Below are 18,991 nucleotides of genomic sequence, written 5' to 3'. Positions count from 1 at the left end.
AGCAGTTCCTTGGTGCTTTTTACTGCTGCTGCTAACTGCAGTTCACCAAGGCCCGGCTGAAACAGGTCAGGGACGACGCGCACTGCCCTGACAGCTGCCGATGGAGCCTGGCCGAGGGAAAAATTGCTTTCCTTGCTGTAAAGTTGCTTTGAAATTTCCGTTCAAAGGCACCCGAGGGGCACATAACGCCTTCCTGCGAGGTCTCTCCCCAACACGAACGAGAATTTGAGGGCAAACTCTGACTACAAAGCGAAGCCCTTGCGGGCACTGGGGGTGGGGGAGATCCGTCCAACCCATCGCTCCCAGGACCGGCCGGGGCGGCTCCCGGGGGATCACCGCAGCGCCGCGGGTGCCTCCCTCCCTCCCCCGGCCCTGACGGAAAGGCTGCGGGCAAACAGCCCCGCCACTGCCCCGGCAGCCGAGCCGAGCGGAAAGGGCGGCCGAGGCGGGGGCATCGCAGCGCGGCCACATCAGCCCCCCCTGCCCATTGCCGGCGCTCGGCTGCTGAGCCGCACAGCGGCCCCCAGGAGGCGGCGGCGGCGGCGGCCGGGGGACGCCGAGGAGGAGCCGCCTGCGCGGCCCAGCGGCGGCGGGCGGGCCGGACACACCGACCGAGCGACCGAGCAGCCGCGGCACGGAGAGAGGGAGGGAGAGAAGGAGGGAGGGCAGAGCGGCAGCGCAGCCCGCGCCGGCAGCGCCATGGCCACCAAGGTGAGCAGCAGCCGGGGGTCGGGAGGCGGCGCCGGGGCGCCCCCTGCGCCAGCGGGCCCGGCCGGGCGGGAGGCGGGGGTCCCGGGGCGGACGGGCTGCGTGCCGGGGGTCGGGGAGCCGCTCCCTGCGCGGAGCCTGCCCCTCGCCGCCAGCCGCGGCAGGGAGGGACGGAGGGAGCGCCGCGCTCGGGCCTCGCCGCCGCTGCTCGGCCCTCGCTCGGGGCTCGGCGGGGCAGCGGCAAGTGCGGGGCGGGGGAAAGTTGTTTTCTGTTGTGTTGGTGCCCCGCCGTCCCCGCTCCGCGGCGGAGCGACCGGAGAGCCGCCGGAGGCCGAGGGTGCTGCTCCTGCAGCCCCTGCCCCGCTTGCCCCGCGCCCGGCGAGTGGCGGGCGGTGGGAGAGGCCTCGGCCAGCCGCGGGCCCGCCGCCCGTCCCGCAGCCGCTGTCCCGCCGGCAGCTGATGCTGACCCCCTCGGGGGCACCCGGGGGTGGCTGTGCCGTGCCTCTGGTGGGAGCCCAGAGTCCGCGCTGTGCGACCTCTCAGTACTAAGCTCTGATTTTACACACATACACAAAAAAAGGACAGGAAGTTAAATTGTTTTGTTCAGTTCTTCAACAGTATCTGCTACTAATACAACTGTCAAAATTAGCCCATCCTATCTGAAACTGGCTTCTTTCTAAATAAACGATATTTGTTTACTATATTGGTTGATGAAAGCATCTCTGGTTGTGTAGGTGTGAGTTAACATCCACCAGCAACTCATCTGTGACTTGTCTTAGTATCTCATGAAGACTTTTTTGGTATTTGAAGTATTACTTTGAGTCACCTGATTCCATTAGCGTGGCCAGCAGTTTAAAAAACTTCCTTTTACTGAGGCGGTTCTCATGCAGTGCTCTATTTGTGTTGCACTTCGCAGTGCTGAAGAAATTCCACATCTTGAACGTGTCAGATTTAATGTATAAGTAGCTGACTCTGTAGCCATGTAAGCTGATGGTTGCTCATGTTTTAATAATCTTTTCTCAGAAGCACAGAGAAGTTGATTTTAGGTTTCAAAATCACTTCAGTAATTTTCAAAGTGTCAATATAGTGAAATTTGTGTTTCTGTTGAGCTTTTAGAATAATGTTGATAGACTTGGTTTTAACAGTGGTTTTTTTGTATGTGTATACAGTGGTGTTTATATGGTAATTTTTAATCAATCTAACTGCTGTAGGCAGAAAATTACTTCTGCTGTGTATATACTACATAATACACAATATATTAGGCAGATACTGTACTAAATCAGTTTACTGTTTCTCTGCTCACTCTGAGGTGCAGTATCCTCATGGGATCCTGTGTTCTGTGCTGAACACACTAAGCCATTTTATTCATATATGTGGAAACTTTCACTTTGCTTTTCTTTAAATATTTTTTTTGAGACTTTATGGCCCTGGACGGAAGGGTGTGTAATTTCTGACTTCCTAACCCAGACTGGCTTGAAATCAGATGGTGCAGTTTTTTTCATTCTACACATTGCAAGATATGGTAAGGTACTTTAACTTGTAGGTTAAAATTCGTAAGTGGTAGTCAGTAAACCCTTGGTATTTTATTGTTATTATTTTGTTATGTTGGTAACTGAGAGCAGTACTGAAGAGAAGCTTACTTTATTTTCTGTGAGCTCTACCCAGGAGATGGGTTCCTCTCTGCAAACTGCACTGGTTTGGATTTTAATTTGTTCAGGTTGTGCGAATGTCAGCTATAGTAAAGGATACGTTGTTTTTTGAGCAGTGTAAGGGAGTAACTGTATGAAATAACAGTTTTTAGGAGCTGGGCCAACTAGCCAGTCACCATTTCATTTGGAAAGTAAATTTTGTTTTTTAAATTGTAAACAAACTTCTCACCCTCTGGTTGTGCTCCTTCAAAAATAGCCTATTTTTAAAAGAAATATGCAAAGTGTATTAGTATTGTAAGTGACATATTAACAAAACTAAACTGTAAGTAGTTGTCTGGAGTATGAATTTTTGAAACTTTAACGGTATCAAATCCTATATAGTTGATAGGGCTGACTGACAGTCTGGCCTGGCTTGTGCTACATGGGCTGTTAGTGCTTCCTGAATTAATTCCTGTTTAATCTAAAATATACTTTCCAAGGAAGGCTGGGGGCAAATTCTGTCTTGATTTGAACGCTTTCAATGATGGAAAAATCCAGTCTGTCTTTTTTTTTTTTTAACTATCAACTCTCTTGCTGTTGTTGCTACTTTGTTTTGAACCTAAACTTGCCCAGCTTCTGTTTTCAGCTTTATCATTTTCTCGACAAGATTTACAAATGCGTTTATCAAGGTGTTAGATTTTCTCAGCATGGACGATGCAAGCAGGGATTTCTTCCATAGCTAGCTTGTAATTCTTGACCAGTTTTCTTGCTTCCACTTTGATTACTCACAGCAATTAAGTTCCTAGAGTTTTCCAGTATGAAGACGTGGTCTGCAGTTGTGTAATGTGCTGGCTGTTCTCTGTACCATTCAAAATCAAGCATTTCTTATTGAAACAATAAAAGCTTTTGGGGGAAAGGACTACTATTTTCACACCAAGGAGCCTTTACTGATGCTTTCCTAGCATATTTGTCAGCTGGCAACTTGGTAGGGAGACTTTTGTTGAAACAGGTCAGGGTGGCTGTAGGCCTTAAGCACTCTGAATGCTGTGGAGCTTGTGTCTGATGCTGTGAGCTAAACTAGCAGGGACCATTATTCCTTTTCCTCTCTTCCTCCTCATCCCATGCTGTACCTGTGTCCCAGGACTCTACTCCAACACTTGTCAGGCCTGTCTTTGAGCTACAGTAACTTGCTGAAGTAGCAAAAAAAGTTCACTGAATGGGAACAGCAGGGCCATTTTGTACAGTTCTAGGGATTTGCAGTTGATGAAAGTTTGCTCAGAGCTGGTACAGAAGGTTGGGTGGAGTGGCATGTTTAGGAAGGGGAGACTGTCATGGAGACAGGTGGAAATATTAATGGGAAATGAAGGATCTGAGGCTTCTGGAGGCAGTTCTTTAGTTGGCTAGATCCTTATTGTAGCTTGGCAGTGGATTTTGTGGTTTACTCAAGACTATGTGATCTAAAAACTGAAGCAAGTGTTAAACCCAATCAAAATAAAAAAAAAAAAAAAGGTTGTTTAGGAGATGCTGCCTTCCAAAGTGTTGCAGTAATTTAACTGAACCCGACTTCAGAAGTAAAGCAATTTCATATCCACATTTAAGAACCAATATTTTAAGCTAGATACCTTTATTTTGGATGCTTCCTTCAGAAACAGAGTTAACCTTACTAATTTTTTATTTTTAACTGGGCATCACAAATGATGGCAGAAAGTGCCTGAGCCTAAAAACTTTTCAAAACTTGGTCACCAGGAAAATGTAGTTTTGTAAATGTGTTTCTGTCACAGTTGCTTAAAAAAGCCAAAGATGAGATTGTATTCTTGTTTGTTCCTTCATGATTTCTTTGGCCTTTCATATATTTTCCCCACTAGAGTTTGCCAAGTCCTGGCTTTACTCATGCTCTTTCTTTTGTTTTTGAGCTTCATTGAATAGGGAGAGCTAGAAATGTCAGGAAGCAGTATGCTGGCCTACCTTAGCCTATTTTAAGACTTATTTATTATTTTTTAACCTAGACAAGTCCTTTTCTTGAAAAGGCTGATGTTTCGCCATTTGTTAAGCCCTGATTTCACAAGGAAGTGATGTTATTGGGAGAACTGGATAGGTTATGGCACACTGATGGGCAAGACAGTTCTGGAACCTGTGCTGCTTACACTAGGTGAGAGTTTTAATTTAGAAGTTGAAGTTGGAACTAGGAGCAGATTTACAAGAGTAACATTGTTGATGTTGGTGACATTGTTTTCCCAGGAGAGGTATTTCACGAGGCAGCTATTGATAAGCTTCATGAAGTTAGGCCGCTCTTAGTGTCAATACCAACAGTTTTTTCTTTGTATCTTTAGGGGCACTTGTATCCCACCATTATTTTCTTGATTGTTCAATGGTTTGTCTGCTTTGAGGACTCATTTATCTGGTTCTCTTTGTAGGACTGGGCCCTGTTTTTGTGGGAAGAAGTTCCTTGAGATGAAAACATAGACTGAATATTCTGTTCTTTAAAGAAGACATAACTTAGCAGTACTTCTAAAACATGAAGATACTGTTCAAGGCTTTCTTGTCAAATCATGTTGGATTTTCTCTTGTTAATGTCACTAGCCAGGTATAGTTGAATTTAGCATGGTTTTTGTAGCTGTGGTGAGGGAAGGTCATGATTTACATATGAAAATTTCAGGTAGGGAAAGGTAACAACACATTAGACTTAAAGATTATTATCCTTAAGTGTGTATCCTTCTTTTCATCTTTCTTTTTGATTCTCTATTGCTCTCACCAGTGTAAGGCTTCCCAAAGAGGTCTCACATTTTCCTTTATACCATCACAAATCTGCATGTTTGCATTATGAATTGGTCAGAAACAATTTTTTGTTCTGACTTGCAGCTGGGAAGTGAAGCACCCCTCTGAGCTAAGCCCTCAAAAATACCCAGACTTTGGGCTCTCTTAGTCTGCATTCTGTATTGTCCTAACTTTGGAAGTAGACTCCTGTCAGAAATCCCAGCTTAAGAGAAGATTCAGTTAATAAACCTTAATATATCCGTGAGTTGGTATGGTCCTCTGCTGTGCCGGTCACTTCATAATCTACTCAACATGTTCCATTATTTAAATTCAGCAAACCAAGACATAATACAAAAAATTAGATCACAGTTGATCTATGTATGTAGGATGTGATGGAACAAAATTAATTAGGTGAAGTAATAATTTTGATTTTATGGTCTAACCATGTGAAAAATTGTTTGGTTTTCTCAGGCTATGGTTAAGTAGATATGGGGATACTTCCTGGGGCTTTTTAGATTATTTTGGTTTGATGGTTTGTTTTTTAAGGGGCAACAAGATTACTAGAGAATGTAAAATGTTTGGTAATGCAGATTTACCACAGGTTCCTAACCTATTGGAGGAGCAAGATGTTAGGATGAGCATGAGAACTGATACAGTCTCATTTCATGAAGACACAGGCTTTCTGTTCTTTTGTCTTTCTGTCAGGCCTTATGGCAAGCTGGAGAGTTGGTAAGATTCTGTGTGATGCTGTGCTTGAGTAATGATTCCTCTGACTCAGTTTTTCAGAGTTATTTTGAGCACCTAGGCATTGAGTCATCAGACTCATTATCAGAGGTCGTCATTTAAAAACATGATTACAGCAGCTAAAGAGAAGGAAGTCTGGTATCAGATGTCATAAGCTTCATCTGGTTTATAGATTCAGAGTTTCAGATTTTCAGTCTGGTAGAATTTCTCCATATATTGGTATTTTTTCAGCACTTTACAGTTAACTGTAGCTTCGTAAAAAGGTTTATTTTACTCCACTCTTTCAAGGTTTTCCTCTGAATTATCTTCCTCCTTAGATTTTCGGATCTTGAAAAAACTAGAAGAGTGTGCGGATATTCAATAAATCCCTCCTTATTTGATTAGGGCATCTGGCAAATTTCAGAGTTTTCACAGATCACCAAGGTATAAATCATTGGAGAATTTTGCCATTTCAAATATGTGGTTTCCCTTCTGTATTAAATTTACAAACAATTGCAACATTGATGGTGTTGGAAGCAGTCTTGCAAAACATTTCAAAAGCAGGTAATAGAGGAGAGACTGTAAAATAGTAGGAGTGATTTGTTTCAACCAGCCCTGCAGTAGGACAGATGAGCATTTAGAATTATTTTTAATAAATAGCTATTGCAGTGTTCAGCATTTAAAGGTAAATATCTTCTATTTCAAAGCATGTTTCACAGTTACAATTTCATCCAAATTCACTTTATACTTCTTTGAGGGCTGAAAAGCAGAGCTTCTGCTTTTATTTTCTTCAGTTGTATTCCTGCTTTCTCAGCAATTTATGGTTGGAAAGGAACTTCCCAAGTAACAGAAAGTTCAAATAAGCGGTAGTAGTCCAATAAGCAAAATTCAAATGCTGCTGAAGAGAAAAAAAAAAAGCATGTTGTTTACCGGAAAATTTAATTTAAACTCCAAGTCTTGTCTCTTTTTTCCAAGGCAGTCTTTCTCTTTGAGTTTCGTATGAATAAGAAACCTCTGTCCAAAGGAAAAAAAAAAAAAAAAGTAGACATTTAAGACCAGAATCATTTAACTTTGACAGATAGTCTTCTGTCAAACTCAAAGTAAAGGGAGAAAGGCACAAGGGACAGCTTTCTTGTGTGGAGCTGCTGTTATGCAGCGTGATCCAGCTGTGGTGGAGTTGCAAGGAGACCTTCAGGACATGGCATGGCATGAAGGGCACAAGAGCCATCCTGGGCACTGCTGGTAACACGGTAGGCACTCCTAGAAGTGTGCTGGGTAAAGCCAAACCAGCGATTCTGTGTGTGAGCATGTTTTTTGTGAGTAAAAGCTCTATTTGCTCCTGTATTTTGGAGCAGCTCTTTCCCCAGGCCCTGCCCCTTAAAGGAAGCCACTGTACAGGAGGGGTTTCCAGTGTGCAAAATGGGTGGCTGGAAGGAGGAGGAGGTGGTAAGAAGGTGGGCAGTGCAGCTTGTGGCAGGTCTCTGGGGAGTCCAAGTAAAACAGCAGCTTCGGGGGAGAGGCAGCCATGTCTGGCCTGGGGTTTCTGCAAGTGGGACCTGCCCAGGTGGAATATTTTAGTTCCACTCTTCTATAAAAGTGGGGCTAGTGTACAGTTGGCTGATGGGTGTTATTCCTTAGGACTTGTCATTGAGTTACTGACTTCTGCTCTGAGTTGCCATCTGCTTCTCCTTGGCAAGGGAACTGTTGTGCTTTTATTTTTTGTATTCATATGGTATCTCTGTTTAAACACAGTAGGTTTTGGACTTGCTTTGCTTTTCCCAGCCTTCTGAGACTGCAGTTCTCAATGTTCAGAGCAAAAATAAGTTGTCATCTCAATTCAAGCGAAGTGTTTGCTTTCCTGGTTGATAGAACAAAATGGCTAATTTTCAAGAGCAGCTATAAAAATTCTCTTAGAATAGCTTTAAACTGTTTCTCCCTTCTGTATGAGGATTTTATTTTTTCCACTACAGTGATTATATAAGTGGTTTCCAGAAGAAAGACAGTTGATATAAGGCTATTACATTTATTGTTCCTTCTAGTTCTGATTTAAATTCTAGTATTGCCTGGAGGGCCTATACAATTCATCTTTCTGCAGCAGAAGGCCAATCTTATGAGGTGCTTCACTTCACCCTATAGCTTCATCAGATTTGAGAGTGAAGCTTAAATGTTTTATTTCCTCCACTGCATTAGTTCTTTTTTGGGGGTTCAAGGTTTAATTCAGTAATTGAATATTGCAATTACATATGATAATATAATGTAATTAGTGCTTACCTAGTTAAAGCACAGTTCTTTCAGCAGTACTGTAATTTCCTTCCTTGATAGCCCTATATTTGTCTTCTGAAAATGATTGCTTGTGGAATACAAAATTAAACATCTTCCTTGCTGCAAATAACTAGACCACAGACTTGGAAGTTTGTATGAAGGTTGTTGAATTACAATTTTATTTATCAACAGCTCTGTCACATTCCGTCAAGCTGCCAAATTTTCTAGTAATTCTTAAGGAAGCAGAAGTTCTAACTTTCTTTTCAGACTTCTTTGATGGTTTCTGTCACTGTAAAGGTTGCTGAAGGTACAAGAAAAGTTTGTGAGGTGTCCTGTCAAACTTTAAATGTTGCATGACTTAATCCAGTTCTGTCATTTATTATCTCTCTCTCTCTCTTTTTCTTTTTTTTTTTAATGCATCTGTCCAGGCATTCTTTTTTTCTTCTTTTTTTAACTCTTTGTCTTAAAGTGGGATAGGCCAAGACCACTAGTGTGCACATTGCATTAGATTGCAGGTAGTTAATGTCCAGTTCAAGTGCTGGGTGTTCTCTGGCCAGGTCTAATGACTGAGCTTTGCTTATTTGAGCTGCCATTTATCATGAAATAAAGTTGGTAACCTTACAGGGTCTTGTGCTTTTCTACAATAGAAAAGCCTAAAATGGTTGTAGGCTTGGATGCTTTAGAACCCAAAAAATGTGAACCTTGCCCATTTTTAGAGTAAAGAAACTTCATCTGATAAAATGGTAACCTATTTATGTTGGTGTAACAGTTTCCTCATTTGTGTTCATAAAATAAAAATAAACATAGGCTTTCACAAAGTAGTGTTTCTAATAACAGCTAAGAGATAACAAAACATTAGTATGTTGATTCATGTTGGTTACTCAGGTAACAGAGAATGTAGCAAAATTCCAAATGGAGAATTTGTCCTGCTGCGTTTCAGATTGCTTCCCAGCTGCTTTCAGGTAGCATGCTCTTGGGCATGTATTTTCCTATTAATATTTACCAGGTTTTGGGATTTCAGAGTAGTATAGGTATTCCATTCTGTATTTTACATACCAGGTTTTATGTGAAGTAGCATCATTTGAACATGCAGTTTGCTTTGCCAGGTATTTGTTTGCCTGTAGAATGGCCTGTGCATGTGGTATATTGAGATGCACAATGTGTAATAGTGTGCAGAGTCTGAAAGGGCTTGAAGTTCACTAGATAACCTTAGTGAAACTTTGTGCCTCTCCAATTATTAGGATAATTACTGTTTTTTCTAATCTCTGCTCTTGTAGAGGGGGCACTATTGTGTGACTAAGACGTCTTAATTAATAGGTCACAATGTGGTGATTTATCTGGTGAATGCTTCTGGCTTTTTCTGAAACCTTCACCTCCTACTGGCTTTGTTCTTTGGGGGCAGAACTGTGCGGGTGCAATGCTGATGGCCCTAAAGTTCCAGGCGAACATCAGGGAAATTGGCACAGCAGGCTTCTGAAACATGCCATTAAATATTGGCTCAGCAAACAGTTGCAAGTGTTGCAGTTTGATTTCAGAGACACAGTAATGATTAATCTAGGCAGATATTTTAATCACACTTGAGATAAATGCATCCTGCCTAACATCCGTAAATACAAACCTGTGCTGGACTTGCTGTAGTTATTGCTTGCTGTAGTCCTTGTGAAACTGGAATTAATGTTCTCAAATTCAAAATATTTGAGTCTCCAGTCTGTCTGGGGACCTGAAATAGGTTGGTATTGAGAAAGGAAAATATGGGAAAGTCTGGGCACTTGGAGCAGTGGAGTAAATTGATTTTGAAAAATATCTGATGTCAGTGGAGCAGTGGAGCTCCTCACTCACAGTAGAAGTTTTGCGGTACATTGTTAAATGATAACTGGTTTATAAGTAATGTTTTGAACAAGAAAAAACTTTCCAGGTGCTTAACTCAACTGAAAGCTCAGATGTGATTCAGGGGAGTATCTGAGTCAGTATTTGGAAAGATCTCTAAATCACATGGGTGTCTTGAACGTATTTCTGCAACTGAATTTCCCTTGCTTCAGTATTGCTTGGGTGCATGGGGATTCTGTTCTTGGGTCTGACAATACCCCATAAATAAATCAGTATGAACACACCAAAAGGTAACCAGGCACCTCTTTTAATAGTGCATGGTAGTTATTCTGAAAATATCAGAATTTGAATACTGCTTTTTTAAACCACTGACCTGCTTACAGATAAATCTCAGAGTTTAACATTTTTAAGTACTGTTGTAAATCTGGAAAATATTGCAGTTTCTCTTTGCTTTTTTTCATGCTCTGTGGCAGTAGTTTCTACACACCTCACTTATAATTGCATGGAAAGAAGCTATAATTTGATTTAATACCTTAAGATTTTAAGATCTGTTACATTCTAACACTTCTAAGAAATCTTAGTCATACAACCATTTTAGTCCTCATTCTGCATCAATGACTTTTAGTGCCAGATGCTTGATTTTACCAAGAGGCCTCCTGCAAGTTCTTGGTGTGCATTCTGCCTGTAATGCTGGCCAGGAGCACATTTCAGTGGGCTTTGGGGTGTGCTGGTATTTGCTTACAGGTAGGTAGCTATAAAGACGCTTATGTTCTGAGAATCAGTAATAAGATATGTAGCCAAAAAGGAGTGGGACTAGCCTAAACAGAGTTCAGGTGGTCTTTCATGACAAAAAAAAAAATTATTTTCAGCAAGACAAAGAAGTCCTGTGTGGTAGATCTGAAGAGCTTATTTGTCCTCACTGAGGAATGCCAGAGTTGCTGAAGAGGCTAGTAAGTTGTTGTCTTTCTTACTACAGAAAACATTTCCAAGTCTCTTTAACACTTGAAAACTTGCCTATACACTTCTTTCTTACACAAAACCATACCAAAATGGCTTCAAGGTTAGCTTATTACACTTTAATTCTAGAAGTGCCAGTGGTTTAAACCACATGCATACTGGTAGAAATTGTGTATTGTCTTGCTATCCCTTACCCTATAAAAGTTTCCAAATTTGTGTTTTGTTTGTTTGTTTCCAACTTTTTGGAAACTCTTCATGTTTTGTTATCAATTCCAATATGATCTAGACCTTTTAATCCAGAGTGAATACTTAATTAAATACCTGCCTGAAATATTGTAGGCACATGCAGCTTCTGAGGTTGAAGAGATCTCCCTGTTCTGCACTTCTGTCTGCAATCATGTTTTATTAGCAGGAAGAAATTATGCAAGTCCTTGTTTCTTAGCTTTTTGTCTGTGTTTAATTTGCTTCTAATGTGCTTATAGTCGGTACTGTTGGCTTCAAATGATTAGCTGCAAGCTAGTGAGCTTATTTTAGAGTTGAAAAATTGCTCAGGGGAAAGTGAGTCAGCAGGTCAAGAGACATTTTAAATGTGAATTTGTAGAGTAATATGAGGATCCAGCAGTTACAGCCGGAGAGGGAACTTGGAGTAATGATACCTGAATATTGTGACCTCTCTTGGTCCATAAGTGGAGTTCTTGACTGAACCTAGTTTCACTTTTTGCATGAGTTTGCTTTAATTCTGGTGTTGCTGAAAGCAAAACACAATTGTATTGAAAAGAAATGTAATACTAAAGGGAGGTTTTAATTAAACAAGGGAATTTTATTTTTTGCTTATTATTTAATAAAATCATAATATGAAATGTTCCAGTTTCTTCAGGCTAGTTTTCTAGGCAGATGTTGTTGAGCACTTACACAAGAAATGATGCCTAGCACTATACAAGCAATATACATTTGCTCCAGTTGCTCTGTATTAGTTAAAAAGATAAACGTTGGTGTCTCTTCTTCTTCACAATAAATCTTTATCACTTTAACTGGCAGTTCCTCATATAATGTGTAATCTCTTGAATTCCTAAAGTACTGTTTCTGTAGGAGTCTCTCTTAGAAGACAGTGTCCCTAGTGTCCTCTTACGCTGCTATTGTCGATTTTTTGTTTGTTTCTTGTCTCTTAGGAAAGCCTTTGAGAGGAACATGTGGACATTTCTTTACTGTAGGCAGGACAGAGGGTAGCTGCCTCTCCAGGCTGAGTCACAGGCACTTGAAGAGCCACTTGATATTTCTGCATAGACCATCCAAATACACACTTCACCTAGCAGTCTGATAGACTTGTGATGGAGGGACTAAAATGAAAAGGCAATTTTTGTCAAATCATAGCCCCAGTTGTTCCCTTTGTTAGTAGTATAAATGTTTTTTATACTTTCAAGGCCAGGCTGTATGGGGCTTTGAGCAGCCTGGTCTAATGGAAGGTGTCCCTGCCCACAGCTGGGAGGTTGGAACGAGGTATCTTTAAGGTCCCATTTAACCCAAACCATTCTATGATTCTGTGATTCAGTGTTGCAGATGGTGCAGCGAAAATCTCTTCAGACTTGGAGTACTTAGCTTTTTAGATTTCAGGATAAAGGGTAGGGAAGTGATTAAATCTACCTAAATGTTAGCCACTGTTGGAAGACAGCTGGTGTCCTCAGTCCTCTGAGGTGGGAAAGATGTGAGGGGCTCCTGTCTATATTCCTGTATTCTTACTGTTTTTCTGTGCATTTTGGACACCAGCTCTTTTCAACTTCTTGCATTATTCTTTATAATATCCACAGTGGGACTTAGCATGTGCTTTGATCTGTGGTGAATTTTTTCAAAGATGCATTGATTAAAACATGGCAACTTAAGTAGTCTGTGAATGGTGAAACAAAACAATGGCTAAGCTGTCATTTAGATGCCTGCCTACCCTATGTCTTTCCTGGAGCTTTGCTGGTGCAGTGAAGACAGCTGGGTGTTTAATGCTGCTGCTTCAGGTGATAACAAGTCAGATGTCTTGCACTTGTAAGCAGTAAAATGTGTAAAAAACATTAGACAGTAATCACAGGACAAATTGCTGTGAAAGATCAAACAATACAGAAAAGAAAATGCAAAGATAAATTAACTACCTTTTGTTTGCAGAATATTGTCACTTTTTAGATTAAATGTTACATTTTGAACCATTCTTTTGGATGTAATTGAAAGATACTGCCAATTTCTCAACTTGTGTACTTGCAGCTAGGTTTTTGTCTTTACCATTTTCTTTCTGCTTTCTCAGTTTCTCTAATCTTGAGATCCCAACCTATATCCCAGGCATGCTATTTCTATTTTATTCTCTTAGAACTGCCCTTTAGAATGAATATTTTATTTCTGAAAAAAAAAAAAACTAATTGAAAGAAACCTCACAAAAAATGTATCAAAAAGAACCAAAACCAAACTCACATCCAAAAAACTTTTAGAAGATAACTAATTACATGAAGTCTGGGAGAAAAGAAATGTATTTTCCTGTTCTGTGCTTCCAGGTGTGATCAACATACTGCTTATCAGTATTTCCCAAGCAGCAGATTTCAAAGGCTTATGCTTACTAGACCTACTGAAGAATATTTGTACTAACTGAAGCAGTTTCTGTAGCAAACTGTTCTGAAGTTTTTTCATAACAGAAGTGTGAGTGGAGTTACTTGAGGTGATCAAAAGCCCTTTGCTGTACATCCCAGCTAAAAGCTTAAGCAGCTATCCTAGAAGAGAAGTTCAAGTCTTCTTATTGGCATGGCCATTTAAAATTTAAGGCCTTAACTTGTTTAAAGCTGATGCTAATGATTAACTATTCTATTTTTAAATTGTTTTTTAATTTTATTTTTGGCATTCTGCCAGGCTCCCCAAATTATGGTTGCTAGTCCTCTAGTGGATGCAGTTTTCAGATGTTGCCATCCACTTTTATGGATATTTCCTTTGTACTATCTGCCACTGCCAGCTGACCAAGATTAGCAGTTGTGGCACAAGTTTCCTAAATTCTAACACATGGTTGAAACAGATGAATCTATGGCATAACACAAGATCTCTTTCTAATACTGATGAAGTCCTGTGCATAGGGAAAGCATTTTCAAAGGTGTGTCCAATTTTTGAGTGGCTTCTCCAATTTTTGTGCTATGAAGAATACATTGATGCAGTACTGTTGCATTGCAGTCAGGAAGTCCAGCTCTGCAAAATCATGTTGCTTCAGAAGTGTGAACTTAAAGAAAAAACCAGTAGTCACCCTATGTGGGTTGTTGATCTTTCATATGAAGGAAGGCTTAGGCATGGAAGCTGTTGGAAAAGCTGCTCTGAGCACAACTGATGTGCATTAGCTGTTAGCCTGTCTGCTTATGGCTGGTGAGGAGTACACAGGGGCTTTCATTGTCCTTTTCCATGACAGAGCTAGCCTGCTGCAGGTGATCTGTAATGCAGGCACAGTGTGGCCCTGTACACATCAGGGTTGTTCAGGGTTGTTTCTGGGTAAGGTGCTTTTCCATGTGAGCTTAGCCTTGAGTGAAATATCTTGGAAAAGGCAGAAAGATTCTTCTCATGTGTTTCTTCAACAGGTGTTTCTGTTGCTTTATCACTTTTTTCAGGATTCTGGGGACATACAGCAGGAGCCAGTGAATCAGGATATCTGTAGAGATATTGGATACTCTTCTAGTAACTTAGTGAAGCAACAGTGTAACCTTTCGTTAGTGTTTTATTTTAACGACCTTTGCTAGACAACTTCCTTCCCACTGCATTTACTCTGAAGAGCCTTAACACTGGCAGGTATAGTTGCATAGTAGTCCTACATCTGCTTTCAGAAATAAGTTGGCAAATGCTCTTGGTTTTTTGTTGTTCTTTTTTTTCTCTTGAGTTTTAATATTATGGAAAGAAGAGGGAAATACTCAACTCAGACAGAAGTAATGGAGGAAAGCTAAGTCTTCTCCAGGCCTGCAGAGGAATAATGCTTTCACTAATCTAGATACTGCTTTTCAATTGGGGGAATCCTTGGTGTTGTAATATTCTTAGGCATGGTTCTATCATAATTCTAAAAAGACTGTTCTTAAGGAAATGATGATTGATTGTAGTGCTTAGAACTTCTCGAATTTGGGAGGCTTCACACTGTACTCAGTCACTCAGTCTGTAAATTGGGGAACTGCAGTCCAGTTGTGTAACTACAGTAGGTAGAAACAGCTGCAGAGAATGCTGATATAACACTGAGAATTGCCGTTTTCCTTTTCCATCTCTTTATTACAATCTAAATATCTGTATCCATACTGCTGAAAAGCTAATTTTCCTTTAACTCTTACTGGTTTCCCCCATCTTGGACTTGGACAGTAGAGGAAACTGCTGGCTTCCTCTTATTCTGGAGAAACTGCAATATATGCCAGAGCTGCCGAGATGCTGGGGAGCAGAGAGCCCTTTCCATCTTGGCATGTGCTGTGGCAGCGTTCTGCTTAATCCATACCAGCCTTTTCTCACACAAGGGAGCACAAGGTGAACATCAGGATGTGTTCCAAATTCCCAGTGGAGGTGGAGGTGCAGTGGAGGTTCTGCTGCCACCTGAGCAAAGGGAGGCAGTAGGTTACAGTACAACAGCCAGGCTGTTTTCTGGTCAATGGAATAAGTTAAAACTTTTTGGGTTAGCAGGGTTTTATTCTCAAAGGAACTGACAAAACAACTTCAGAATTCAGAACCATTTGTATCTTGGAGCAGAGGTGGTGGTGGGAGAGGGTAGATACACAGGCAGCCGGTAAAAGAAATTAATTTTTTTATAGCTAATAGATTTGTTAATGACTCTGTCTTGTTTTGCATGTTTGCAGTATTCCATAAATGAAGCAGTGGCCTTTATTCCACCAACAAAATAGTTGAATTTCTGAAGTTCTTGTAGTTCTTGGACTGTTTGATCCTTTTGTATATGATCAGAAGTTAATATGAAACACAACAGCTACTGTAACAATTTTTTTTCTAAGCTGTGTTTTGAAAAACTTGTCTTTGTAGTTCATTCTGTGATCCATTCCAGTTCATTCTGTGATCTGGAATTCATCAGAGATTCCAATTTTGTGAATATCCAAATTGTCCCTAAGCTTAGCTCTAATATTCAGTGTGTGTATTGCAGTGCCTAGGAGCTAAAATCCTTATCTTGTTAAATGGTTTTTCCCACGCCTATTTGCAATTTTGCCTAAGTTGCAAAGATCTGTCTCTTAAGTCCTAACTGCTTCTTGGACATAATATTTATGGCCAGTAAGAAGGAAAAAGCATATTGAAAAATCAAACAATTTTCCATTTTATAGTATTTTGGAACTGATTGTCAGAATTTTAAATAGGGTTGGGGCTGATACATCTGCCCAGAGAAAGGCTAGGGGTTTTTCCATTAACCCTACACTTATTAACTGGGGAAACATTTAGTCACTTAGTTTTACTGACTTTGGAATTGGTTGAGTTTATACTATTTTCCCCATTAAATATCAGCAGTAGGAGGGTAGTGTTAAAGATTACTTGGCAGAAGTTCTTAAGGTCTTAATTTCCAGCCTAGGCAAGTGAGCTTAGAAATGCAGTGAAATGGAGAGTACTGAACAGAAAAAGCTGAGGAATGTATTTGAGATGTCAATATACAGACCAGGTTTCAGATGTACCTCAAATTCTTAATGCTCTGTAATAATCCATTTCTGTAGCATTGCAAATTTTTTCTACTACTGCTGAAGGAAGAGCTCTGGAGAGTGGTGCTTTTTACACCTCTACTGAAGTATTCTTGTACTTCAAAAGGTGTGCTGCTTCTCCTGTTTACTTTTTAAGGAAAGTAAGGCAGCTGATTCTTATATTTCCATGGAGGCCAGATGTGCTGCTGTAAAGAAAGCAGTCAGTGTTATTATCAAACACAGTTTTTTGCCTCTTCATCTTGGTTTTGCATGGCATAATCTGAAAGTGCTGAAAGCCTCCATTCTAAGTGAAAAGCTTTCATGTAAGGGAGCATTCAGAGTGCTTTGGACACATGGTTTTCTGCAATGTTGTGCTGCTCTAGTGGAGAAGACCAAGTGTTTGATTTGTTGTGCACATGGTTCGGGATTAGCTTTGTCAGCTGAACTGCAGCATGTGTGTTTTTTCTCAGGTCTGTTTTTATTTATACTGAAATAAAGTATCTTTTGACCAGCCAGAAGTATTTCCACATGATACTTATGAACTTAAGATGTGGGGGTGGGATGTCCTGTTTTGTTCTGGTTTTATGTCAGATGATGTGTCTAGGTGAGGATCATAACAACCTGTAGTTTTGAGACAGGCAAGACTCAATGGTGAATTTTGGGGTTTTTTTTTCCTATCACACAGCTTGCTTTCAGCAGAAATTATTTTATTGTCCCATTTGACAGAAAATATTACTTATTTGTTTAGTTTACTTTTCCTCCCCTCACCCTCCAAGTACAAGAAGGAACTCATTGCTGTACACTGAATGACGTTATTAGTAAAACCAAATGTTTCAAACATTTCTTTACGTAGTGTAGTAGCACAGTCAGTGCACAGCAAGGCCTTTGTGTATCTAAACACTTAAAAATTAGGTTTGTTTTGTTCTTCCCTCCCTCCTCATGCCAAATGTAACAGGCCTACTCTCACTGTTTCTATATTTGCATAGTTCCTCCCATATAGAGTCTCAAAACATAATTTTACATATTACATTTTATGCACAGCAGTGGTTATTTACATCTGCAGTTACTTGTTTTTCTTTTTCTGGATTGCTTGCTCTATGAAACACTTCCCTTTACCCAATTTGGAGCTGGGATATGTGTTGTGTTAAAAAGAAAAAAAAAAAAAAAGGATTGTTTGCTGCAGTTAGAAACCTTTCCTTCTTCCCCTGGAAAAAGTTGTACATATAATTCTGGACATAGAACAACAAGTTTTAAATCCTTCTGGTAAATTATCTCCAACAAGTTCCACATGAGATTTTTATCTTTTAAAGTTATTTTTACTGTTGAGTTTGCAGTTCAAATCTAGGAAATGTCAGCTTCCTATGTGCTGAATTGCTCTTTGTACATTCAGCCTTACCCCACTTACTATTTCTTTAGTTAAGAATAATTTGGGCTGATACTTTCTTAATGAAATCTTGTACATAAGCTGGAAGCCTCACTGTTATATTCTTTTCCTCATGCAGGCTCGTGTTATGTATGATTTTGCTGCTGAGCCTGGAAACAATGAGCTGACAGTCAGTGAAGGGGAGATCATCACAATCACCAACCCGGTAAGAAAAATGAGAGGGAATTGGCTTCAGTGCACTTTCCTGCCCTACTTCTAGCAGCAGATGGGAGAAGAATAGTGGTTGGTGACATCTGAAAGCCCTGGCTATCCTTCCCTGAAGAATTAACAAAGAAACTGAATACAAAGAATTTTCTAATAATCTTGTGGAAACAAATGCAATGTTTTGGAGGACGGGGCCCTCTCAAACTGTGCCCACACACTTAAGAATGTGCTCAGCTTTGTTTTCCTCTAAACAGAGCTGAGAGACAAGGAAGAGGAAGGAACTAATTATGGTGATAGCCTTTACATCTGAATGCCTTGCCTTTTTTTATGTGCCTAATATTGCACATTTTGTGTATATGTGATCTTTCGGGTGCTTGCCACTTGCATTTAGATGTGACATCCAGCTCACTTCTCTAGGTTTTGAGTATCTTAATCAATGACTTCAACATTCCAAGTTTGTTAAAGAGCTCTCAACAAAAATTTGTTGCTGAATTTATGTGTCCTTTCATAATAAAAGAAATATAGACAAGGTATAGGGAAGAAGTCGTGACAATACTGTCATAATGCTATCAGGGTGTTGTTAAATGAATAGGACTTTTGAGCACTGACATTTGATTTATGTGCACATTTTGAATTTCAGTGCATTTTAATTGTCCTATATAATTCTTAGCCTTGATAACAAGGTATTAGTTGATTCTGCTTTGATTTTTTTGTAATGACATGGCTTAGTGAATAGACTTGCCTTTTAAAACAAATACAAACAAAAAACTGCCTAATCTTGAAGCCAGGTTTTATTTATCTGGTTGTATAGAACGCATGGATTCGGCAGAATAAACGTAATTCTTTGAAGATCCTAGTCATGTGTAATCCTGATCATATTTAATTCCCCTGATCTTAAA

At 40.3% G+C, this 18,991-nt stretch overlaps 1 protein-coding gene across 1 annotated transcript in view; it reads left to right on the top strand.

Moving 5' to 3' along the window:
- Positions 1-320: 320 nt before the first annotated feature.
- The window catches only part of SNX9 (sorting nexin 9), a 61,412-nt gene continuing 42,741 nt past the window's right edge, over positions 321-18,991 (top strand). Inside the window, exons 1-2 of the mRNA XM_085055778.1 lie at positions 321-711; positions 18,007-18,093. Coding sequence (XP_084911904.1) covers positions 700-711; positions 18,007-18,093 — 99 coding nt within the window. The 5' untranslated portion in view covers positions 321-699. The remainder of the gene's footprint in view (positions 712-18,006; positions 18,094-18,991) is intronic.

The sequence above is a fragment of the Lichenostomus cassidix genome, chromosome 3, assembly GCF_008360975.1.
Source record: "Lichenostomus cassidix isolate B80296 chromosome 3, HeHo_3.0, whole genome shotgun sequence".
NCBI classification, from domain to species: Eukaryota; Metazoa; Chordata; class Aves; order Passeriformes; family Meliphagidae; genus Lichenostomus; species Lichenostomus cassidix.
Note: the sequence above shows the minus strand (reverse complement) of the source record. Positions and strands in the feature narration are given on the sequence as shown.